The 27,103-nt window shown below is 45.3% G+C and overlaps 1 protein-coding gene across 2 annotated transcripts in view; it reads right to left on the bottom strand.

Moving 5' to 3' along the window:
• PRKG1 (protein kinase cGMP-dependent 1) overlaps window positions 1-27,103 on the bottom strand; it is a 1,325,447-nt gene that overhangs the window by 463,828 nt on the left and 834,516 nt on the right. For both annotated transcript variants that reach the window (XM_073548242.1, XM_073548243.1), the window contains exon 4: window positions 14,047-14,152. In XM_073548242.1, coding sequence (XP_073404343.1) covers window positions 14,047-14,152 — 106 coding nt within the window. The remainder of the gene's footprint in view (window positions 1-14,046; window positions 14,153-27,103) is intronic.

Raw genomic sequence — 27,103 nt, 5'->3', positions numbered from 1 at the left:
ATAAGCTGAGGGGGCGTTTTCAGCACAAAAAAATGTGCTGAAAAACTCGGCTTATACACGAGTATATACGGTAAATCAATTTATTTAAGGATGCCCTAATTTTTTTTATGGACATTGCAAAAAGAGATTTATTTTTGCAGACTGTCCTGGAATTTTTGGATTGTTGGCAACCTTGTGTCATCCATCCATCTATCTATCTAAAATAATTAAAGAAAATTTGGCAACACAACCAAATAAAAACAGGTGCAATAAAAGCTGATAAGGTGATGTCCAGACCTCCAAAATGGAAAATCAGAAAAAAACAGGCAGCACTCCAAAAATTAAAGTGAAAAACCGTGGCTTTACTGATCCATTAGCAGCAATGTTCCTCAAGCTTGAGAAAGGCAGAGAAATCTGCCGAAACCTTGCTGCTAATGGATCAGTAAAGCCACTGTTTTTCATTTTAATTTTTAGAGTGCTGCCTTCTTTTTCTGATAATCTGTCTATCTTTCCATGTCAGTGAGAAGAGTAGGGGATAATCTTTATTGTCAGAGCTGCTGTTCTGGTGCTTTGTGCATTAGTTCTATTCCCTGCAGAGTCCTGTACAGGAGCTTGTGCTTGGCCTGTGTGTGACATGAGGAGTGAGGGGTGTGTGGAGTTACAGGTCTGTGCTCACTGCTGACTTGTAGCCCAGCACAAGTCATGATGAGAAATGTAGTAAGTAGAGTTGAGCAAAACGGGTCGAAAAAATTCAAAAGTCACCGACTTTTGCCAAAGTCGGGTTTCATGAAACGAAACCCGACCTTAGCGTGAGGTCGGCCACGAGGTCGGCGACTTTAGCGCCAAAGTCGCGTTTCAAAAGATGCTTTAGCGCCCTTTTTCAGCCAATCAGGAAGAAAAGACACTGTGGGCAATGTGATGACATAGGCAGCAGTCACCACCATCTTGGAGAAGGGCATGCAAGTGATTGGCTTGATTTGTGTGGCGTCACAGGGGGTATAAAAGGGCGGGGACACCGACCGCCATGTTACTCATGCTGATCTCAGAATAGGGAGGACTACTGCAGCTGCTGATTCTGTAGGGAGAGCATTAGGAAGGCAAAAAGAAAAAAAAAACTGCTTCTGCTGCTAGCGCTTTTCACTGTAGTTACTGTGCAGTGAAAGGTGAAGATTTTTGCTTTTGTGCAGCAGCGCTGGTGGTGATTAGCCAGCCTTTTAAGGCTAGCTGCATTGCTGTGTGCACACTGGTGTTCAAACTGCTTTTTTAAAAGCAATCCAAATTGTATTGTTTTGTCCTGGTGAGGTAGTTAGCGTTCATTTTTTCACACACCGTACAGCGGGTGTACGCTCCCCACACAGTACCGTGTAACAGCTGTTATCACGGCCAAATTGAAGCTATCTACGTGTGTGACTCTGTAAGGAAAAGTCGAGGAGTTTGTCCATTCTTACAGACCTGCACCTTATAGTTTTGTCCATTTTTCAAACAGTTTAGTATATTTGCTGTTTGATTACATTCAAAACTAGAGAGAGACAGCGTGTGTCAGTCCGTATTCAAAAACACGGAGCTTGACAATTTTACATACACCGTACAGCAGTGTACGTGCACGCTCCTCTCTCAGTACCATGTAAAGGCTGTTATCACGGCCAAATTAAAGCTATCTACGTTTGTGACTCTGTAAGGAAAAGTCGAGGAGTTTGTCCATTCTTACAGATCTACACTCTAGGGAGATTCCAATTCTGCCCAATTCTATATACACCTTGTAGTTTGTCATACACTAGGCAATTTCTGCCGATCACATTGCGGTGTTATAGACACAGGGCCTGACAGAATCCAACTGTGTCCTGAAGTGTAGAGAGATTCCAATTCTCCACAGTCCTCTATCCATCTTTCTTACAACATCCAGAATCTGCCTGTAACATTGCGGTGTAATATAAACAGGGCCTGACAGAATCCAACTGTGTCCTGAAGTCTAGAGAGATTCCAATTCTCCACAGTCCTCTATACACCTTTCTTACACCATCCAGAATCTGCCTGTCACATTGCGGTGTAATATAAACAGGGCCTGACAGAATCCAATTGTGTCCTGAAGTCTAGAGAGATTCCAATTCTCCACAGTCCTCTATACACCTTTCTTACACCATCCAGAATCTGCCTGTCACATTGCGGTGTAATATAAACAGGGCCTGACAGAATCCAACTGTGTCCTGAAGTCTAGAGAGATTCCAATTCTCCACAGTCCTCTATACACCTTTCTTACACCATCCAGAATCTGTCTGTCACATTGCGGTGTAATGTAAACAGGGCCTGACAGAATCCAACTGTGTCCTGAAGTCTAGAGAAATTCAAATTCTCCCCACTCCTATATACACCTTGTACCTTGTTTTATAGTACCATATAGTTGGTAATATTTTGGGTACATTTTTCCCAAAAATGAGGAGGTGTGGTGGAAGAGTTCGTGGAAGTGGGCGGGGGTTGGCAGCTGGTAATGATGGTGTTGTTGTTGGTGGTCGATCTGCTGGTAGTGGCAAAACCAAAATAGCACCTAATGGAGGAGGTGTTGAGCCTGCGTCATCGTCTGGCTCCACAAGGCCTTGAAGGCTCCCTTTTCTGGGAGTAGGTAAACCGCTTTTAAAGCCGGAGCTTCAAGAACAAGTTTTGGCTTCCATTGCTGACTCAGCCTCCAGCTCTATCGCCTCCTCTTCTGAAGTTTTAAAAAATAAAAGCACTGAGTCGTCATTGGAGGCTCATGGTCATGAACCACACCTTTCCTTGTGTCCTTCACCCCAACCAAATTTGAAGGATGCGGCAGGCCACACTACAGATTACTCCATGGAGCTGTTTTCACATACCATGCCTGGGTTATCAAGTCAAATCGTGAATTACCCAGGCCAAGATGAATCTGACATGGAGTGCACTGATGCACAGCCACTGATAGATGATTCTGCTGGTACATTCACTCAGAGCACTACATTGTCCTCGCAGTGTACTGAGGCAGAATCTGACCCTGATGAAACTCAGGTGCCCCTTCCTGCATACTATACCACCATACACGGTGACACAGAGGAAGGTGCACATGACATTGAAGAAGAGGTGATGGATAACCCAGTTGTTGACCCAGATTGGCATCCATGGGGGGAAGAGGGTGCCGCTGCCAATAGCTCAAAAGAGGAGGAGGAGCATCCGCAGCGGGCATTAACATTACAACAGCTGTTATCTGGCAGGCCCAGAGCAGTCCAAAAACAGGTTACAAAAACCAAAAGAGTTGCAGAACAGCTTGGCCAGACGGTCAAAATAGCACAGCATGCAAGGCCTCAAAATGTCTTCCATAGTAGAAAGAGTGCAGTGTGGCACTTTTTTGAACAAAATCCTAATGATCAGGCAAAGGTTCTATGTAAGAAGTGCGCAAAGACCTTTAGCCGAGGGAAAAATGTGAGAAATTTGAATACCAGTTGCATGCTAAGACATTTAACCACCATGCACTTGCAAGCGTGGACGGACTACCAAAACTCACGTACCACATGTGCAACTGCTCCCAAAGAAGGTAGTCAGCAACACTACATTGTTTCCCCCACTGTAAGCCCACCGGTTAGCACACCACCAGCAGCAAATGTTGAGTTGTCGTCGCAAGGGCAAATCAGTCAGGGAATCACACTGCAACGAAAGACTGAATCTAGGCCATCAGAAAGAACACCAACTCCATCACCATCATCAACCCCCTCTCAGTCTGCCATGTCCACCGCTAGTTCGACCATATGCAGCTCTCAAGTCCAGCTCACCCTACCAGAGACTATGAGTAGGACAAGAAAGTACTCATCCTCTCATCTGCGTACACTGAGTTTGAACGCCCACATTGCCAAACTAATCTCGTTAGAAATGATGCCCTATCAGATGGTTGAAAGCGCAGCTTTCCGCAAACTCATGGCCTACGCAGTACCACGCTATGACCTACCCAGTCGCCACTTCTTTTCTCACAAATCCATCCCAGCCCTCCACCTTCATGTGAAAGACCGCATTGTCCATGCACTCAAGCAATCAGTGAGTGGAAAGGTGCACCTCACAACTGATGCATGGTCCAGTAGGCATGGCTAGGGCCGCTAAGTGTCCATCACTGCGCACTGGGTTAATGTGGTGGATGCAGGGTCCACAGGGGACAGCAGTGGTGGGACAGTGCTGCCTAGCCCACGGTATAGGAAACAGTTGGCTGTAGGCGTTCGACCCTCCTCCTCCTGAATCGAAAGCTCGTCCACAGAACGCAGTCGCACAAGAACTCCATCCACAGCTGCCAGTGTTGCACACGAGGTGTCCCCCTATCGATCAGCTAGTGGAAAGCATCAGCAGGCTGTGTTGAAGATGATGTGTTTGGGCGACAGACACAACACGGAGGTACTGGCCGACTACTTTCAGCGACAAACTGAGTCATGGCTGGGCAGTCTACATCTTGAGGCAGGCAAGGTAGTTAGTGATAACGGCCAGAATTTTGTGGCAGCCATAGCCCTTTCAAAACTCAGACACATACCTTGCTTGGCTCACACCTTGAAGCTGGTGGTGCAGTGCTTCTTCAATAATTATCCGGAGTTAACAGGCCTGCTCCAGAAGGTCCGAAGACTGTGCTCGCACATCCGCCGGTCGCCGGTACACTCCAGTCGTATGCAGAAGCTGAATCGATTACTCCAACTTCCCAAGCACCGCCTAATTATCGACGTTGCAACAAGGTGGAACTCCACCCTGCATATGGTTGAGCGGCTTTGCGAACAGAGGCAGGCTGTAATGCATTTGTGGGAGGAAACATGGGCCGGCACTTTGAGGGAAGACATGGAGTTGACAGGTGTGCAGTGGTCGGAGCTGAAAGACCTCTGTAAAGTCCTTCAGTGTTTTGAGGAATGCACACGGCTGGTAAGCGCAGACGATGCCATCATAAGCATGAGCATCCCACTTATGCGTCTGCTCATGCAAACTTTGACGCACATTAAGGAGCAGGCGTCTGCAGCCAAGGATGAAGAGGAAGAGGAGGAGGGAAGCCTTGATGACAATCAGCCATTGTCTGCTCCGGGAACTCTCCTGGACAAGGTGGAGGAAGAGGAGGAGGAGGATGATGATGGGGATGATTATTTAGGGGAGGAGGATGCTTCTCGTGGGGCAAGAGAAAATGTTGGCGTGGCAAGGTCTGGTACAGGGTTTGTGCGTGACTGGAGGGATGTGGATTTGCCAGAAAGTGCTCCTCCACCCAGCACTCGCAGTGCATCATTGACACCGGGAACATTGGCCCACATGTCAGATTATGCCTTGCAGATCCTAAAAAGGGACCCCCGCATTGCCAAAATGATTGCCTGACAGAATCCAACTGTGTCCTGAAGTCTAGAGAGATTCCAATTCTCCATAGTCCTCTATACACCTTTCTTACACCATCCAGAATCTGCCTGTCACATTGTGGTGTAATATAAACAGGGCCTGACAGAATCCAACTGTGTCCTGAAGTCTAGAGAGATTCCAATTCTCCACAGTCCTCTATACACCTTTCTTACACTATCCAGAATCTGCCTGTCACATTGCGGTGTAATATAAACAGGGCCTGACAGAATCCAACTGTGTCCTGAAGTCTAGAGAAATTCAAATTCTCCCCACTCCTATATACACCTTGTTTTACAGTACCATATAGTTGGTAATTTTTGGGGTACGTTTTCCTCAAAAATGAGGAGGTGTGGTGGAAGAGTCCGTGAAAGTGGGCGGGGGTTGGCAGCTGGTAATGATGGTGTTGATGGTGGTGGTGGATCTGCTGGTAGTGGCAAAAGCAAAATAGCATCTAATGCAGGAGGTGTTGAGCCTGCGTCATCGTCTGGCTCCACAAGGCCTTGAAGGCTCCCTTTTTTTTTGGGAGTAGGTAAACCGCTTTTAAAGCCGGAGCTTCAAGAACAAGTTTTGGCTTCCATTGCTGACTCAGCCTCCAGCTCTATCGCCTCCTCTTCTGAAGTTTTAAAAATATAAAAGCACTGAGTCATCATTGGAGGCTCATGGTCATGAACCACACCTTTCCTTGTGTCCTTCACCCCAACCAAATTTGAAGGATGGGGCAGGCCACACTACAGATTACTCCATGGAGCTGTTTTCACATACCATGCCTGGGTTATCAAGTTAAATCGTGAATTACCCAGGCCAAGATGAATCTGACATGGAGTGCACTGATGCACAGCCACTGATAGATGATTCTGCTGGTACATTCACTCAGAGCACTACATTGTCCTCGCAGTGTACTGAGGCAGAATCTGACCCTGATGAAACTCAGGTGCCCCTTCCTGCATACCATACACGGTGACACAGAGGAAGGTGCACATGACATTGAAGAAGAGGTGATGGATGACCCAGTTGTTGACCCAGATTGGCATCCATGGGGGGAAGAGGTTGCTGCTGCCAATAGCTCAAAAGAGGAGGAGGAGCATCCGCAGCGGGCATCAACATCACAACAGCTGTTATCTGGCAGGCCCAGAGCAGTCCAAAAACAGGTTACAAAAACCAAAAGAGTTGCAGGACAGCTTGGCCAGACGGTCAAAATAGCACAGCATGCAAGGCCTCAAAATGTCTTCCATAGTAGAAAGAGTGCAGTGTGGCACTTTTTTGAACAAAATCCTAATGATCAGGCAAAGGTTCTATGTAAGAAGTGCGCAAAGACCTTTAGCCGAGGGAAAAATGTGAGAAATTTGAATACCAGTTGCATGCTAAGACATTTAACCACCATGCACTTGCAAGCGTGGACGGACTACCAAAACTCACGTACCACATGTGCAACTGCTCCCAAAGAAGGTAGTCAGCAACACTACATTATTTCCCCCACTGTAAGCCCACCGGTTAGCACACCACCAGCAGCAAATGTTGAGTTGTCGTCGCAAGGGCAAATCAGTCAGAGAATCACACTGCAACGAAAGACTGAATCTAGGCCATCAGAAAGAACACCAACTCCATCACCATCATCAACCCTCTCTCAGTCTGCCATGTCCACCGCTAGTTCGACCATATGCAGCTCTCAAGTCCAGCTCACCCTACCAGAGACTATGAGTAGGACAAGAAAGTACTCATCCTCTCATCTGCGTACACTGGGTTTGAACGCTCACATTGCCAAACTAATCTCGTTAGAGATGATGCCCTATCAGATGGTTGAAAGCGCAGCTTTCCGCAAACTCATGGCCTACGCAGTACCACGCTATGACCTACCCAGTCGCCACTTCTTTTCTCACAAATCCATCCCAGCCCTCCACCTTCATGTGAAAGACCGCATTGTCCATGCACTCAAGCAATCAGTGAGTGGAAAGGTGCACCTCACAACTGATGCATGGTCCAGTAGGCATGGCCAGGGCCGCTAAGTGTCCATCACTGCGCACTGGGTTAATGTGGTGGATGCAGGGTCCACAGGGGAGAGCGGTGGTGGGACAGTGCTGCCTAGCCCACGGTATAGGAAACAGTTGGCTGTAGGCGTTCGACCCTCCTCCTCCTCCTCCTGAATCGAAAGCTCGTCCACAGAACGCAGTCGCACAAGAACTCCATCCGCAGCTGCCAGTGTTGCACACGAGGTGTCCCCCTATCGATCAGCTAGTGGAAAGCATCAGCAGGCTGTGTTGAAGATGATGTGTTTGGGCGACAGACACACCACGGAGGTACTGGCCGACTACTTTCAGCGACAAACTGAGTCATGGCTGGGCAGTCTACATCTTGAGGCAGGCAAGGTAGTTAGTGATAACGGCCAGAATTTTGTGGCAGCCATAGCCCTTTCAAAACTCAGACACATACCTTGCTTGGCTCACACCTTGAAGCTGGTGGTGCAGTGCTTCCTCAATAATTATGCGGAGTTAACAGGCCTTCTCCAGAAGGTCGAAAGACTGTGCTCGCACATCCGCCGGTCGCCTGTACACTCCAGTCGTATGCAGAAGCTGAATCGATTGCTCCAACTTCCCAAGCACCGCCTAATTATTGACGTTGCAACAAGGTGGAACTCCACCCTGCATATGGTTGAGCGGCTGTGCGAACAGAGGCAGGCTGTAATGCATTTGTGGGAGGATACACGGGCAAGCACTTTGAGGGAAGACATGGAGTTGACAGGTGTGCAGTGGTCGAAGCTGAAAGACCTCTGTAAAGTCCTTCAGTGTTTTGAGGAATGCACACGGCTGGTAAGCGCAGACAATGCCATCATAAGCATGAGCATCCCACTTATGCATCTGCTCATGCAAACTTTGACACACATTAAGGAGCAGGCGTCTGCAGCCAAGGATGATGAGGAAGAGGAGGAGGGAAGCCTTGATGACAATCAGCCATTGTCTGCTCCGGGAACTCTCCTGGACAAGGTGGAGGAGGAAGAGGAGGAGGAGGATGATGATGGGGATGATTATTTAGCCGAGGAGGATGCTTCTCATGGGGCAAGAGAAAATGTTGGCGTGGCAAGGTCTGGTACAGGGTTTGTGTGTGACTGGAGGGATGTTGATTTGCCAAAAAGTGCTCCTCCACCCAGCACTCGCAGTGCATCATTGACACCGGGAACATTGGCCCACATGTCAGATTATGCCTTGCAGATCCTAGAAAGGGGCCCCCGCATTGCCAAAATGATGAACGATGACGACTACTGGTTGGCCAGCATCCTGGATCCACGCTATAAAGGCAAATTCCAAAACATCATGCCACAGGAGAACCTTGACCTAATATTGGCTAACAAACAAGCAACTCTGGTAAAGCGGTTGGTTGAAGCATTCCCAGCACACAGCAGCGGTGATGGTTCTCACACGAGCCGTAGGGGCCGGGGGCAGCTAGGAAGAGGTGTTGGTGGTGCACACATCAGAAGTGGCGTTGGAGACAGGGGTTTCATGATCATGTTGTGGACTGATTTTTCAAGTCCCGCTCACACGACTGGTAATACTGCATCGATTGAAAGTGACAGGAGACAGCACTTGTCAACTATGGTTACAAACTACTTTTCCTCCCATATCGATGTTCTCCCTCACAGGTCATTCCCCTTTGACTATTGGGCCGCTAAACTGGACACCTGGCCTGAATTGGCACAATATGCCTTGCAGGAGCTCGCTTGCCCAGCTGCAAGTGTGCTATCGGAAAGAGTCTTCAGTGCTGCTGGATCAATCCTGACAAAAAAGGACCTGTCTCTCGACCCAAAACGTGGATCTAACCTTTATTAAAATGAACCATGCATGGGTTTCCAAGGATTTTGTCACACCTTACCCTGATGACACATAGGGTGACAGAAAAATGGCTTTCTTTGGTCCTCCTCTTCCTGGGACTTGACTAATTTCGCCTTTAGCAGCAGGTGAATGTCCCACATCAACATATGCCATTTTGTAAACCTCCCTAACTGGGCTGCCTCCTCCCCCCATGGCTGGGGTCACCACCTAGCGCACGCAACCGTGCAAGTGCCGTTGCCCTGGACAGGTGGGTGGGCCGACTCTTGGGCGCAGGCACTGGCACAGGGTCCCTCATAGTGCAATCAAGTGTCTCTGACGGTGGGGGTGCACACCCGCCGTCAGACACACCGCCATACTATAAGGGGCCCTGTGCCAGTGCCGTCGCCAACGAGTGGGCGAGTGGGCCCCCCTGCTTGCTCAGGATCACAGCACTTGCAAAGTTGAAATACTTACCTCTCCCTGCTCCACTGCCATGACGTCTTCCGTATTTCCTGACAGTGATATTCTGATCAGAGAGCGCAATGACATCACGTCTGTACGCCCAGATTAGTACAGGGATTCCCTAGCGAGCAGACTTATTTGAGGAGACTTATTTAATTGTTTTCAATGTTGGGACAGCAATTTTTGGGGAGCGCTATACTCTGGAGAATGATATATGGGGCCCATCATACACTGGAGCATTCCAAAGGTGGACATCAGACACTGGAGCAGCATTTACAGGGCACATTATACACGAGAGCATTAGAAATGGGGACCATTATATATGGAACATTATTAGGGCCCATCAGACAGTGTAGCTTCAGCCATGGGGACCAACATATACTGTAGCATTATGTGGAGCTCATCATATACTGTTTCAAACATTATATGGGACCAATGATTCTGTATGGAGAAATATATGGGCCTCATTACTCTGTATAGCGCACTATGCGGTGGCCTTAATACTGTATGGAGTAATATACTGTCTGTTTTTGGAGCTATTGGAGAATTTAAAATGGATATCAGGCATGAGATGTAAAAAGTGAAGTATTTTTCATTGTACTATGCCGCTATTTCTCTGCCGTATCGGAGCATCATGAGTTGTGCTATGTGTTAAAGGGGTGCTCTTTGGCCCAGGGCACATGAAAACCTGGAGCCAGCCCTACCCCCCCACAAATTTAGCCAAATAACCCCCATTTTTAAGTGCGTAACTAGTATTATGATGTAAATTAAGGTTGAAATGCTTCAGTAATAAGAATTGATGCTTTTGGCATTCAAAAGGGCACTGTATGTGTGTTTCCAGTCCTCCACTCCCTGCCGACTTTGCTTCCCCATTGACTTGCATTGGGTTTCGTGTTTCAGTCGGCCTTCGACTTTTCACAATAATCGGCCGATTTCGTTCGACCCGACTTTTGCGAAAGTCGGGTTTCACGAAACCCGACTCGACCTGAAAAAAGGCAAAGTCGCTCATCTCTAGTAGTAAGTATGGAGCAGTGGATTCTGAAGAGGAAGTGATCGCTATGACAATAGAGCTGATGCTGGTGTAATATATTAAGAGGATAAAAACTTTGATGGGAGTGCTACTTTAAATAAAAAGGGCATGTCCAGATTGGTGATAGGGAATCCCGAAGGTTTCCTTAGCAGTAGATCCCTGTAATTACTGTAGGATCGTGTGTCGACTGCGGGGTGGTCCCATTTTCGCCGCGAACAAACTGGAGACAGAAACCATTGCACGTTCAACAGGTCCTCTTTATTGGCTGTCCTCCCGATGACCACAGCAGCATGACAGCTTCCGTACACACAGGCCTGGGTACCTTTCTCTTTCTACTCTTTCCTAAATTGACGTCCCTCGTGGTTCTATCACTGTGGCTGCCCTAGGCCTACCAGCACAGCGCTTCGCCTGTCTGAGTCTGTCCATCTGGTACCCCTGGGCTTCCTCTGTCCTGCGGCTCTCCTGTCAGGGCCACCCCCCTGACTGTTTCTCCTTCCAGTCCCTCCCGGAGTTCTTCCTCTCTCAGTCTCTTCCGCCTTCAGTCTCCTCCTCTGCTGAACTCCTCCTCCTGGACTGACTTCCTTCTGGAACTCTCTGTGCCTTTTTATTCCCCTCCCTGGGAATTCCCCTCTCGAGGCCCTGTATCTCAGCCCACCATGACTATGCGGTTTCCTAACCTTAAGCTGCTGCTTTTCTCACTGCTCTCTGTCTCCATCTTGTGGCCAAACCTTTGTACTGCACTGTCTCATTTCCTGCTGTTCTTGGTCTCCCCTTAGTGGTGAAAACCCAGTACTTCACCATCTTTCAGTGTCTCTAGCTGTCTCCCCATATGTCTATACAAATTCATGTCACGTCTATCTGCTGCATATCTTACATTCACTATTCTGCTTCAGACAGGTCCATAGGTCAGGCCACTTCCCTACATTATCATACTACCATGTTCAGTAAAAATAGTTCTATGGAAAGTGATATAGTCCATGAGCAGTGCAGCTTGTAGAAACTAATCATCACAATCTCTAAGAAGGCTACTGACCTACCATGTATCAATTATAACATTGGTGTCTTTTTATGTGAAAAGAGGCTTTCGAATCCCCCCAAGCGCGAGTCTCTTGAGATGTTGTTTGCCTAAACCCTACTTCCGGCAAGACAGACTCAGCGGATAATTTAGAAACATGCAAATATTCAAATCCGAGTTCATCTAAAAAATCTATTTGACGTTTCCATGGAATAAAGAAAATAGACATTAGCTTCTTTGTCGAGTGACAGAAGATGAGTTGCCATTGGCAACGCCTTAAATTTCTCATGCCCCAATTTCTATAAATATCAGCAAATGCGTAAAAAAAACATGAGAAAAGCAAAAAACGGAAAGAGTAGTGAAGAGTTTTGTGCAATGTATTCCTGGGCATACTGAGATAAGAGATTACTAGATTATTTCTTGTGCTCTATAACTATGGGCTAAGCCGTATTTAGATAATATATAGCTCACAGTATTAAGGTCTTGTCCATATTAATCCTGACAGTTGTCAGGAAAAGCTCCATTGGGGTCAAAGGTTAAAGAGCTTAATATGCAAAATATCCTATGAAAGGAAATCAGAAATCTGTAAAGAGAAAATCCTTATTTCACATTTATCTCCTTAATCCATTGCAGACTTTTGGGTCAGCAGCATTCTTGAATCCTAAGAATCTAGAAGGGAAATGCAGATAAATATTGTATGTGTAAAAGCTTGTGTTTGAATATTAATATGTTGCTGCAACATATCGTCAACTCGGTCAGCACTGATTTAGTTAATGGCTGACACAATGGCGTAGTCAATTTATTTCGGGCAAAAGAGGACCATTCAGGTGAGGCTATAGCAGATCTAATACCAGATTATACCAGATAAGTTCTTAGATGATTATATAGACCTCTTAGACTTGATGAGATTGGTGTGCTTACTTTGATAATCCATGTCAGATCAACTGTATAATCCGTTTTCATTGTTAAAAATCAATCTCTGCCTATTTTGCCTGATTGACAGCTTCTCAGGGTCAGGGTCCTTCCAGATGCTGAGATCTCACACTGCGCAGTACAAGCTGCAGCTGTCTGTGAGGCTCGGTGGGTAGACGCTGAATACACTTAGGGCCTAATGCATCACTTGAATTTTTGTTTCTAAGTCACTTTTCCAAAACCGAACACTGGAGTTCTGAATATGTTAGTCATTAATTCTTTAAAAGAGGGTGGTTGGCTCAATCTTCAGCCCTGTTACCAGCTGATTGCCAGGAGTGGTGTTGAAAGTCGTACTAAGGCCGGGGTCACATTTGTGAGTGCAAAGCGAGAAACTCGCGCGAGTCTCTCGCCTCAATACCCAGCACTGCCGTCGGCGGTTTAGATCGGGGCCTTCTGCTGCGTAGAAAGATAAGCAGCTGCACACTCCCATCCCGAGTGTCGGTGGCAATGCCGGGTATTGAGTCGAAAGACTCGCGTGAGTTTCTCGCACTGCACTCACAAGTGTGACCCGGCCTAACTAGGAGAATGCACACACATTGGTTTTGTTTCTTGACTGATTTGGAAAACTGTATTTTTGCAAACATGTTGCAGCATGTCACTACTTTCAGCTTTTTTAATCATATTTGCAGCGTTTTTTCTCCCATAGAAAGAATTAAGTGAGTTCAAAACTGCAGCAAAAAACGCAGGTATCACGTTTTGCTGCTTTTGGTGCAAAAACCTTAATGAAGTTGTAACATGATTTTTGGGGGGCATTCAACTTTGTCAGATTGTGCAAGATACAGTAAAAACGCAGTGCAAATATGCAGCCAAAATACTGCAAGCAACATCTTTTCTGTCAAAAAAGCGGGTTTGGCTGCAGAAAAAAAAACACAGCAAAACTGCAAAATATGAGCAAAGCCATGTTTTTGCTACCTCATCTGAGATCAGCATAATCTAGGGGCTGAGACTCTGATTCTATTGATGTATCACTTAGTTTACTGGGTGCAGCAGTTGTGACACAATCAGAGTTTTCGATGTACTGTAGCATGAAGCAGAGCTCGCAGAGCTTTCTGTGTACATCGTCTATCGACAATGAGCTGCTTATCAGAGGAGGGGGCGTGGTCAGTCTAACAGGCCTGTGTCCTGTAGTCCACGCAGTGGTAAACTCCTGGGGACAAAACCTTCATTGCAAATAAACAAAAGAATACAGCCCCAAAAAAGTGACACATCCCTGAATTTTGTGCATATGCCGCTATCTCTTGCTGTCTTCAGATTACATAGAAAGTCCTGCTGACAGATTGCCTTTAAAGAATCTACTAGTTTATATTAAACAAGCAAAATTCATTATTCTTAATTGATGGCATCATTATTATTCTGCTATTGTTCATCGTATGCATTGATCTAAAGTTAGAAGAAGAAATTTACATTAAAAAACACAATTTGATTAAAAAAGAATGTACCTTTTTAAAAACTCCATATATTCGGTGTGCTTGATTAGACCCGTCCTCATCATTATAGTCTGAAAACATTGTCGATCGATTGCCCATAGTTTCACATTTGTAAGTGCTACAAGGAAAATGAAAAACAATTAGTGAGAATGATCAATTTATGAATCAAAATAAACAGTAATCTCAGCAATCTATACATAGCACGGACAATACGTTACATTCAGGCTGACACTTGTGTGCAATCAATTACTAGCGGGGAGGGCGTCTCCGATGTATACACATTACGGTATATTCCCATGTTACCTGTCCCTGTATTTTCTAATTCCGATCCTTAATGTATGAATGCATCGCACATTATTTTCATTGCTTCATGTATTAGTCTGGAATCGTTAAGGTTTGTAACAAGAATTCCCAGAGAATCAATACAATTAGTGATTGATAACACATGTAGCAGAGCTGATTGTGTCATTTACAACACAGCGCTGCACAACAAGAAGTTAATGCAATAGGTTAACCTGAAATTTTATATAAAACCACCAATAATGCAAAGTAATGAGTTTTGTTAGATGACAAACCGAGCTCTGCTACATCTGAACCCACAGGACATCAATGTGCCAACGTCACAGATCACATGCATCGTTTGCTAGTATCCAGTGGATTTATATCAGATCACGTTGCAATGTAATGAAAACCGATATCTGGACTAAGTGACAGGCACTGTAGAATAGCAAACACAGAAATGAGATTAATTTAGTTTTGGATGCTATTACTATAACATCTGGGTCCCAGACTTATGGAATAAGAAATGTGCATAACAACCTGCTCTCTCTAATGGGTGCAGAAGGGGCTCAATTTTCCGTCTGCTCCTCTATTTTCGAGAACCCTTGAAGCCCATAAAAAGTTGACATGCGCTCTGTGAAAGCGGTAATCTAACTAGTACGAGTGCCATTTATAAAACCTACTGGCAAACTAAATTGTTTACAAGGCAGATGGTATAAAGCGAACTCCGCTGGATATTTTACATGTGCAATACTTATTTCATGATAGCTAAAATGCGATCATGACACAATTAGGGATGAGCTTTCCGATATTGAAATATCGGAAATCGGCCCGATATTTGCGATATCGGAATTCCGATTTCCGATTCCGATATTTTTTTCACAACGGAAATCGGAAATCCCATAATCCTTCAGCCTCTGAGAGCTCCGTGGAGCCAATCAGGAGCTGAAGAATTGCTGACAACATTGTGTAACTCCCCTAAGCTTGGTAGGAGGCGTCCAAACTTGCTAGCTAGGGGCTGCGCTGCGATTGGCTGGCTGTTTGGTGTGATCAGGCAGTATAAAAGGCTGCGCCTGCCATTTTAGCCTCACTCTACTGTGAAAGCAGATAGGGATAGGTTGCTGTTGGAGATAGGGAGAGATCTCGGATCTAATAGTGATAGAAATTGTTTTTCAGAGACTGTAGCAGCCCCTCTGTGTTACAGAAGCAGTCATTTTTCCTCACTGACCCGCTCAGTTTCATTTTTTGTGCTGTGCAGGCTCTCAGTGAGGTGCTTAGTGAGACAGTGCAGCGCACATTCACTACAGCTGCTGCAGCTCCTCTTGCTGCAGCACTATGTGGTGTGTGTCTCACTGCCTTTTCTTTTCATCCCTTAAATCCCCTTCCCCTATTTTTTCCTAAAGGTTAAACACTATATAGGGATTGTACTGTGAGGGCCCAAACAACCTCTGTGGCTGGTGCCACACAGCACCTGGCCCAGTCCTGGAGAATCCTTTTTTTTTGGTATCACAGCAGTGTCATTTATTGCGCTGTGACATCCGACCGTAACGTGTACATCAATACCACAAACACACGTTACTCTTTGTGTAGGCCACACTAGATTCAAATAAAGTGTAGCAGACACACCATCATACAGTGCCATTAGTGTTTCTTATACCTGTTTGTAGTCCTACAGGAATAAGCACAATTACTTTCTTGCCATTCTGAATCCATCAATAGAGATGAAGAAGGCAGGGAGTAAGGGACGTCCCCGCGGCGGCCGTGGAAGAGCTGCATCAGCAGCTAGACATGGTGCACATCCAGAGCAAGCAGCAGGCCCAAGTCACTCAGCACCTACTTTCAACCGGCAGCAGTCATTTATGCGCAGCTTGTTAGGAGCACAGGGCTATAGGCTGATAAGAGAGGATCAAGTAGAAACCGTTGTTGGCTGGATGGCAGCTGAGGAATCCACCTCAATGAGCACAGCATCCTCCCAGGACCTCTCCACCACATCGGGTCAGGCCACTGAAGAGCAGCACCCATCTGCTTCTTCACCGCCCACTAAATTGCCCAGACATTCGGAGGGCCAGGAGCCAACCTTAATCCTCTTCTCAGAATGTGTTGGCTTGGAATCTGTGTGCCATCCAGACAGCATTCCTGCAGCTGAAGAAGAGGTAGTGTGCACAGATGCGCAGCCACTGTGTCCGTCTGAGGAAGAAGTGGAGGGTGGGCCAGTGCCCACAGTGACCAGACCACAGTCAGCAGATGATGATGAAACTCAGCTGCCAGTTACTGCTGACGAAAGTGTATTGGATGACGAGATCCTTGACCCATCATGGCATGCTGAGGGGCAGCAAGCAAGTGGGGATAGCTCAGAGGAAGAGCTTGTAGGTGTGGCGCAGTGTGGCCGTCCACGTGGGAGAGGAAGAGGGAAAAATTGGTTGTCGGCTCCCTCAACTTCAGCACCCGTTAGGAGCAGGGCTCTTTTAAAGAACACAAGGGGTGCGCCCAAGAGTTGTGGTGCATGGGCCTTTTTCGACCAAGTTGCAGATGACGTTACAGTAGTCAGATGCAAGCTTTGTCGACAAACTGTGCGGAGAGGGAAGAACGTCAGCAACCTTAATACCACCAATATGTTGACGCATGTCAGGAAGAGGCACCCTGTGGAGTAGCAGCATCACACCCAAGATGATTCGCCACCTGCAGCTGGTCCTAAACTTGGTGGTGCAGAGTTTCCTTAGAAACTATCCTAACCTTGAGGAGCTGCTGCACAAAGTCAGATACGAGTGCTCTCATTTGCGGCGTTCAAGCATGGCTGCATCACGCCTTTCAGCCATGCAGCGCAGATTGGGCCTGCCCGAGCAACGCATCATTGTTGACCTCCCCACTAGGTGGAATTTGACTTTGCATATGCTGCAGAGGTTGTGTGAGCAGCAACCTGCAATTATGGAGTTGCAGCTGCAGCAGGCGCAAAATAGGCGACACACATCTCAGCCCTCCCACTTTACAACCACAGAGTGGGCATCCATGATGGACATATGCACCATTTTGAAGTGCTTCGAGGACTCCACTCTGATGGTGAGCGTGGATGCTGCCCTACTCAGCCTGACTATTCCCCTTATATGCCTTATAGAATCATCACTTAAAGGACTAAGGGATGAGGTTTCTCTGGAAGAGGAGGAGTATGATGAGACACTTGCACCAACCAGGCAATCTTCATCGGCCCGGTTGGTACAAAGCTCTGTGGGTGCCTCACAAAGGTCCAGGCAGGACACAGCAAGCAAGGAGGATGAGGAGGACTATGAAGATGAGCCAGAGGAGGAAAGTACACAGCGCTCTACTAGTAGTCACCAGATAGAGCGTGGATGGGGTGATGCAGAGCAGCCAGAGCACATTCCTCCAGCTGGTGACAGCGATGCATGGCCAGTTGGCAGCCTTCAGCACATGAGTGACTTCATGCTGCAGTGTCTGAGTAACGACCCACGCGTGGCTCGCATTCTCCACACAAATGACTACTGGGTGGCCACCCTCTTAGATCCACGTTACCGGGACAGCCTTCAAAGCCTAATTACACCGTTGAATCGGGCGCGTAAAATGCAGGAGTACCAAGATGCACTGGTTAATTCACTCATGTACTATTTTCCACCGCATAGCAGTGATGCGCGTGCACTAGCAGGCACCTCAGTGCGTCCTGGGCCCAGCGGAATCTGTTCAGAAGCCGGTAGCAGAAGCAGTACATTTGCTACTGACAGGTTTAGTATACCCAACCTGTTCCAACGGTTTCTGAACCCGCAAACAGTTTGGGCACCATCAGCACAGACAGTGCAGGAGGCAACGTTACCGTGACATGGTGGCATAATACCTCTCCACCCCTGTCAGTGTGCTTCAGGATGGATCTGCCCCCTTCAAGTTTTGGGTCTCCAAGTTGGATACATGGCCCGAGCTTGGACCTTGGAGGTCCTGGCTTGTCCTGGTGCCAGTGTGATTTCTGAACGTGTCTTTAGTGCAGCTGGCAATGTACTAACAGACCAACGTACCAGACTATCCGCTGCAAATATGGACCGGCTTACATTCCTAAAAATGAACCAGGCTGGATTTCTGGTGACTTTTGCTGCCCTGGGCCAGAGAAGACAGGTTACATGCATGGTTGGTAGCAGTATGCACGCTCTGTCATGTGCCTATGTTGCATACAGCGTCATCTGTTATGCCAGTACTCTGGCCTCTACTACCAACATCTAGCACCTGGTTCTGTGACTGACTCTTTCACCTCATACTGTTTTCCATGGGCTCTAGTACCGCCAGCTAGTGCCCAATTTCGTGACTGCTGTTTTCACAGCATGCCGTGTTTCTGGGCTCTAGTACTGCCAGCTAGTGCCCATTTCTGTGACTGCCACTTTCACAGCATGCTGTGTTTCTGGGCTCTAGTACCGCCAGCAAGTGCCCATTTCCGTGACTGCTGATTTCACAGCATGCCGTGTTTCTGGGCTCTAGTACCGCCAGCTAGTGCCCATTTCCGTGACTGCCACTTTCACAGCATGCTGTGTTTCTGGGCAACAGTAACACCAGCTGTACCTCGCTAGACCAAAGTGGAAAAAAAGGACGACAGATGCCAAACACCTATAGACAGAAGCACAAGAGGCGGGATCCAGCCACGCCGGCTGTTTCCTGGCAGTGAAGTGCAGACACAGGTGCCTCCCCTGAGGGGTAAACCGAGTTCCAGCATCGCCAGCTGGTTAGCGGGAGTGCCCAACGGCACGGGTACCTCCTGCTCCAAACCGTGTTTCGACAACGCTCGCCATTACACGGTTGTGTCCACCGCACTGTTCCACGCCCCCGCTGTACATCATTCCGGCTCAGTTTGCTGTTATCCGTGATGTCGGCAGTGTAAGAGCCCCCTACGTGGACTCCGGGACCTGGCGCTCAAGGCTGGTCTCGACAGTGCCAGTAGGCCCTCCTCCTCCCCTGCTGCGACTGCAGAGTAAAGAAGACTGTGTCCCGGTTGCGGGAGCAAATGTGGCTCTTGCACCTTCTGGCGAGAAGACATTACTCCAGTAGAAGACCCAAGACAGGAAGACAGGTGCAGAAGACCCAAGACAGGAAGACAGATGCAGAAGACCCAAGACAAGAAGACAGATGGAGATGTCCCCTAACTCCTGTCTTTTTGCTCTTGAACTTGCGTCTTTGTGGGGTTTTTTTGGGCTTCTCGGCAGTGCTTTTGGCTTATGTCACTACTACATTGTGGTATCCGGGCTACAGTAATGTCAGCTGTTGCCCAGTACAGCCACTGGCACTTTTACCTTCTGCTGCTTATCTGGGTTCCAGTAACGTCAGCTGGTTCTCAGTAGAGTCAATGGCTTAGGCTAGTTTCACACTTGCTTTTTTTTGCAGCGCGTTTTTCCCGCAAAAAAACGCATTGAAAAAACACATACAAAAGCATACAACTGCTGCGTTTTTTTCAAGCATTTTTATGAGCATGCATGAAAAAAAGCAGCGTTTTTATGCGTTTGTATGCGTTTTTAGTGCGTTTTTACCGCGTTTGCGTTTTTTCCAAACATTAGGTGGCCCCTCACACTAACCCAAACCATGACTTTACTAACCCTGACCCTAACCCTAACCCTAACTCTAACCCTGACCCTAACCCTAACCCTAACCCTGACCCTAACCCTAACCCTAACCCTGACCCTAACCCTGACCCTAACCCTAACCCTTAACCAAACCATACCCTGATCCTAACCCTAACCCTGACCCTGACCCTAACCCTAACCCTAACCCTAACCCTTAACCAAACCATACCCTGATCCTAACCCTAACCCTGACCCTGACCCTAACCCTAACCCTAACCCTGACCCTAACCCTGACCCTTAACCAAACCATACCCTGATCCTAACCCTGACCCTGACCCTAACACTAACCCTAACCCTAACCCAAACCCCTAAATTCCATTGTCTAAACTAATGGTAAAAAAAAAAACGCATGTGCAAAAAAACGCATACATAAGCATGCCAATGCGCACATATGCTCACCATAGACTTATAATGGGTGTCTTGCTGTAAAAAAACGCATTGCGCGCATGCGTTTTTTTGAGGCAAGTCAGACGCCCAAAAAATGCAACAGGTTGCATTTTGTGCGCCCGAGCGCATACCGCAAAAAAACGCATGCGCGGAAAAACGCGTACAAACGCATGTGTATGCGCACATAAGCGCATCCCATGCAAAGTATAGGAAAAAAAAACGCATGCGCTATTTAGCGCTAAAATACCGCGAAAAAAAACGCAAGTGTGAAACCAGCCTTAGGTCCCTCCTTTGTGGTATCAGAGTTCCAGTAACGTCTGCTGGTCCTTGGTAGTACATTCTGGCACAGGTTACCTCCTGCTTAGTTATCGGCCTCCGGTAACGTCAGCTGGTGTCCGTTCGTTCCATTGGCTCTTATGCTGATTTCTGCTGCCTATACGGGTTCCAGACTCACCAGCTGGTTCTCTCAAGTTCCTGTGCCTACTGTTACTTCTGCGTATTTCCTCTGGGTTTGGGACATTCTGCGACCTGCCAATAGCAGGATAACCATAGACAGAGGTTTAGGAAGCAGTAGGAGCAGATGTACATGAACTAAATACAGAATATCAATATGCAGAATTACTGAATAACAGTAATATAATCAGCAGAAGAAGACTAAGCATGGTGTAAAGGGAGTGTATCCATTCCTCCACGTGGTGCTCCTGGAAACTCCCTGCAAAGCAAGGTGAACTGAACGCAGACACATGTCAGTCAAAGGGCATATTGACACCACCACCAGCAGTTTTAATTTAATAATGTAAAATCACTAACCCTAACTATCCCTAACCCCTAACCGTTACCCTAACCCTTACCCTACTAACCGTAACCACTAACCCTACCACAACTAATCATAACCCAAAGAAAAAACGCCGCTGTTAAGAAGATGGCGACGAGTTTTCCTGCTACAGGTTTCGCTCTGTGCATTTTTCTAGCGATTTTTTTGCTCCTCTGCCTCAGCAAACTCCTTCCCCATTATCCTGGGGTGTTTCCCCTCCATTTTATTCATTATATAGCACTGTAGTCATTTTATAATTCCGATTTTTTTTTCCCATTGACTTGCATTGATATCGGAAATCGGAAATTCCGATATCCGATACTTTTTAAATATCGGAAATCGGAATTCCGATACGATATCGGGCAATATCGCTCATCCCTAGACACAATATGAAGCGTGGTCATGGCATTAAAGGCTATGAACATCTTAGACATGGAAAAAAAAGGATTGTTACATATCTTAGTAGTCACATTTAGTTAATAATAATGTATTAAAGGGGTATTCCCATCTCCTAGATCCTATCCCAGTATGTAGTAGGTGTAATAATACTAATATTAGCAAATAACTCTAGTTAGAAATGTAGTATAGTTTTTCTGATTCGCTACAACTTTTTCTTCATGTGCAGGACATTGCAGGACATTGCAGGACCTTACGTATCCATGGTTGCAACCACTAGCAGTTAACCATCACTATATCAGAGAAAAAATGGCTAATTGATCACAATTTCACACAAAACTCCAAAAATGGGATGAACAAAATTGTTGGCACCTTTCCAAAATTGTGGGTAAACAACTTTGTTTCAAGAATTTGATGTTCGTTCAAACTCACCTATGACAAGTAACAGGTATGGGCAATATGAAAATCACACCTGAAAATTGATCAAAAGAGAAGTTGACACAGTTTTTGCATTGTGTGTCTGTGTGAGCCATGCTAAATGCAGACAAAGAGGAAACATCGCCACCATTAATCCCTTCATGACCAGAGGTATTTTCGCTTTTGTGTTTTAGTTTTTTGCTCCCATTCTTCCAAGAGCCATAACTTTTTAATTTTTTAGTTAATATGGCCATGTGAGGGCTTGTTTATTGTGGGATGAGTTGTACTTTTGAACAACATCATTGGTTTTAACATATTGTGCACTGGAAAACGGGTAAAAAAGTGCAATTCCACACTTGTTTTTTGTTTGGCTTTTTTACTACGTCCGCTAAATGCTAAAACTGCCCTGCCATTATGATTCTCCAGGTCATTATGAGTTCATACACACTAAACATGTCTAGGTTCTTTTTTATCTAGGTGGTGAAAAAAAATTACAAAGTTTGTTAAAAAAAGAAAAATTCTGCCTTTTTCCGATACTCATAGTGTCTATATAAGGAAAAACAATAGAAATTATTTCAATGGGATTGAAAACAATAAACATAAAATAATAGGTGACTCGTGTATCAAGTATCCAAAGGTCTAATAACCAGTCACCGAAATATAATCAAAAATATCAATCAATACCCAGAATAATCCCTGAAAAAAGAGGCTCAGAAAAATATCATAAATACAATTATATTTTATTGATACAAATATACATATAAAGTGACAATATGCAAAGCATAAACCCAAAGTAGAGCAAAAGGCGGCAGTTAAAGTACGGTATATAAGGTGTCACATAATACATAACATCACATAAGGGGATATATCAGTCCTCATAGAAAATCAATAATTATCTATTGAGGAAACCACAGTTACAAATTAATAAATTAATACTGTTTGTAGGGTCATGTATAAAGGTAGTGTGGTCTAATATGGGTGACATAAAGAGTATATATCTTCCTAATATGTATATGTAATGCAGTTGTTTTGAATGGGGCAAAAGGGGGGTGATTTGAACTTTTATATTTTTAAAAACTTTTTTCACTTTTGTCATTCTTCAATAGTATGGTGGAGGTTCAAAGATGTTTTCGGGTTGTTTTGCTGCCCTCTGGCACAGCTTGTTTTGACTGTGTTCAAGGCATCGTGAAATCTGAAGATTACCAAAGGATTTTAGGTCGCGATGTAGTGCCCAGTGTCAGAAAACTGGGGTTGCATCCTAGGTCATGGATCTTCCAGCAGGACAATGACCTCAAGCATACTTAAAGAACTACCCAGAAATGGATGGAAACAAAGCGCTGGAGAGTTCTGAACTAGCCAGCAAAGAGTCCGGATCTACATCCCATTGAACACCTGTGGAGAGATCTTAAAATTGCTGTTGGCGCCTTCAAATATGAGAGACCTGGAGCAGTTAGCAAAAGAAGAGTGGTCCAAAATTCCAGTTACGATGTGTTAGATGTTTGTTGATGGTTATAGGAAGCGATTAATTGCATTTATTTATTGCAAAATGTGCAATCAAATATTATGTTAAGGGTGCTAAGAATTTTGTCCTACCCATTTTTGAGGTTTTATGAGAAATGATATCCAATTTGCCTTTTTTTGTTTCTGTTTTTCTTTTGTTTCTCCAATACACACAAAGGAAATAAACGTGTATAGCAAACCATTGGAATAATTTTCTGGAATAAATCATTTTCTGAAAGAATTTCAAGGGTACTGACACTTTCGGACATGACTGTAAATGGGATTACCCTGCTTTAGAGCTCTCTCCACGAGCCACAAAAACAGAAAAAACTGCTGAAAATAATGGTGGATTTGCCCATGGGTCACGAAGGTTGTGTGTAATTTACTGTTGAACAAAGTTTCTATATCAAAAGTAATTGTCAGATCTGCTGCAATGGGAGCAGACACAGACAGAAAAGGACCCCTGCGCAATAATAATATATGGGAACTTTTTAGTCTAATAAATTATCATAATGCACAATTTCCTCTGCTTTGGAGGCAGAAGTGGGCCCCCTTAACTCTTAGGCCCCAATTCGACTACACTAATGATATGTCCACCCGTGTGCTGCAATCAATTCATATATGAGACCAGTGCTGCAGATAATGCACCATAATTGGGAGCCCAGTTACAGATTTTGGGGGACATTTACCAAGAGGAGACTTACTGAACTCAGCTTTTCTTGTGGCCACATTGCTATTATTTGTGCCAAGTCTCGCACAGTGTTTGATAAATTTGACATATGTTTAAATGTAAGACTTCAGCCTAGTGACATTTCCCAATTTTTTCTTACACTCCCCTAATGCAGTGATAATTGATACTAAAAATTTGCAATTCATAAATCAGGAATATCTAATATTCTAATACTTCATCCACTTTCAAAACCACAAAAAGTCAAAAGTTTTGAAAAAATGCACATAAAGAAGGCAAAATTGGTGACTTTTTGATAACAGAAACGTGACACAAAAGCCTTGATAATTTCCCCCCTTTGCATTATGTTTCAGGAGCTTTGCCCCTATGACGGCACCGTGTATATCGGCCGCCTTCTATGACTGGTGCTTTCTCCACAAGCAGAATTAATAATTAATTGTTAGTTGCACAGAGACGCACATATTCGGTAACTGCTGACGAGACATCAGACCTCTAGTGTAGCATTAAACACCACTCGGCCACGCTTGGTTTGCCGACAGCTTTCAAGGGTTTGACATTTAGGCAGCCAACTGCACAGCGGGTTAAATGAAGGAACATTAATATTGGCCGAAAGACATAAGGATCGTGAAATGAATGCGCAGGCTTAATATGTTTAACTGCAGGCAATGTATGTACCACTGTGATATCTAGAGAGTGGTGCAAACAGTGCAAATGCCACAAAGTGCAGAAATAATGAGACAATAATGTAGTTATATAACAATCCCTAAAATAAAAAATATATCTGTAAGCAGAAATAAAAAAAAAAGTTATATGCTCTTTATATTTTACATGTTTTAGAATTAAAAAATGTTATAGAAGGTGTACAATTCAATGGGTAGTCCTAGAAACAACCATCAGCACTAGTGATGAGTGAATGTGCCTGGATACAGCGTTATCTGACCATGCTCGTGTGCTAGCCAAGTGACTTTGGCTCGAAAAATATGTTTGCGTCCTCTCGGCTGCATGTCTCGTGGCTGTTAGACAGCTGCAACACACGCAGGGGTTACTGTTTGTTAGGCGACCCATGTGTGTGTTGTGGCTGTCAAACAGCCACGAGACATGCAGCTGCTGGGACTGGAACATATTTTTTGAGCCGAAGTCACTCGGCTAGCACGTGAGCATGGTGGGATAACGCCGTATCTGAGCACATTCGCTCATTGCTAATCTGCACCAATCCAAAGGACAAATTATAAATTAATGATTGTTGGGTGTACAGTTGCCAGAATTCACACTGATGATGGTGACAGGTGCCCTTCAACACAAAATAAGAGCACTTGGCCAAGCCCGGCATTCATTTTTGTGCGTAAGATCGTTATTGGCAAAAGAACTGATGGGTCGACAGGTATCTAATGTTTATGGAGGGCTATAGTGCGGACTGAAGGTGAGTTTAGCCCACTGACTTGAGGCGTTTTGCTTGCTGATCGGCAGTCGTTTCATCTCCTGTTCGGATGAGCAGACCACATTTCCCATCCATACAGGATGAATGGTAACAGATAATCTGTGCACATAGACTGCCACCGTTCTCAGCAGCATGAGTCCTGTTTACACAAGACAACGTGCTGCCGAAGACAAAGGTTTTTAAAGCTTTCTTAAAAATTGCCTCATGTAATGACGGAGCGTTGGGTCAGTAGTTTGGCAGCCTATTTAATTAATGAGTAAGGAGCTTTCCTAGGAATACTCGTTCACAATAATCAGCCAGTGTAAATCCAGGAAACAAGTGATGTCACAGTGCAGGAAAGATGATAAAACAATACTATCTCAGTGCATCATTGTAAACAATGTGACAAAATATAACCGCAAATAATGATGACAACCAAATGGAAAAAATGCTTAGAAAGATGTCACAGAACAGGGATAACTGACAGGGATGCAACATAGTGGCAGTAGGTAGGACCAGGTCCAACCTCTAGGACCAGGTCAGACCTCTGTACCCCCTATAGTTCTACTTCTAATGTATTTTCCTGACAGGTAACAGTACACAACTATGATTTAGGCCAGGGTCACATGACAGCATTTTCTCTAATCTGAGAGAATCGGATTGATTTACTAAACGCACTTTGATCAGATTTCATTACCATGTGGTCCATTACTCTTGGATGAGGAGAAGATAGGGAAAATAATTTCTCCATCTTTTCCATTTTGTCAGTCCGTGGAAATCGGACTGTACTCAGATGTCATCCAAGTGCAGTCTGATGGTTTCCATGGACTCATCGACTTGCATGGCTGAGTGCGATCTGAATATCGGATCAAACTCGGGCATAAAGCATAGCCCCACTATTGGAATATGTTTGGTGCAATAACTCCTTCCCTGTCTATGAGTGTTTAGTTGTTAGAATTGTTCATAAAGTTAGAATAAAAAAAAATCTCCCAGAGGCTCACACAGGGAGAGCATGTGACTGTATTTCCTGTTTTTCCTGTTTCTGTGTATGAGAGAAACAGCCTGCTGTAGATGCTGCACGAATAGAGACACTCATATTCCTGATCTATTAAGCGTATCATATATTATTCCTGTTAGTTCCTGAATAAAGAAGCTCTGTTGTCACATGCTTGGAGAGTATCCTGAATAATCCGCTTCCAACACCCTCAGAATAACACTGGTCCAAGTGCAATCGATGTTTTGTCGGTTCCCACTTGAACTGAAAATATGGCCATTGCACGAGCCCTAAAGCCATGTTCACACGTTCAACATTTGGTCATTATTTTACCTCAGTAACCATTATTTTACCTCAGTTTATGTAAGCCAAAACCAGGAGTGGAACAATCAGAGGAAAAGTATAATTATAACATGTCACCACTTCTGGATTTTTCACCCACTCATGGTTTTGTCTTATAGATACTGAGGTAAAATACTGACCAAATACTGAAAGTGTGAACGGGGCCTATCACTGAATATTACTGGGCTGTACAGGAGACGTTGTCCAGATGACATTCGTCTCTGACATCACT

This window comes from Dendrobates tinctorius, unplaced genomic scaffold (genome assembly GCF_039654945.1).
Source record: "Dendrobates tinctorius isolate UK_male_01 unplaced genomic scaffold, ASM3965494v1 ptg000156l, whole genome shotgun sequence".
Taxonomy (NCBI): Eukaryota; Metazoa; Chordata; class Amphibia; order Anura; family Dendrobatidae; genus Dendrobates; species Dendrobates tinctorius.
Note: the sequence above shows the minus strand (reverse complement) of the source record. Positions and strands in the feature narration are given on the sequence as shown.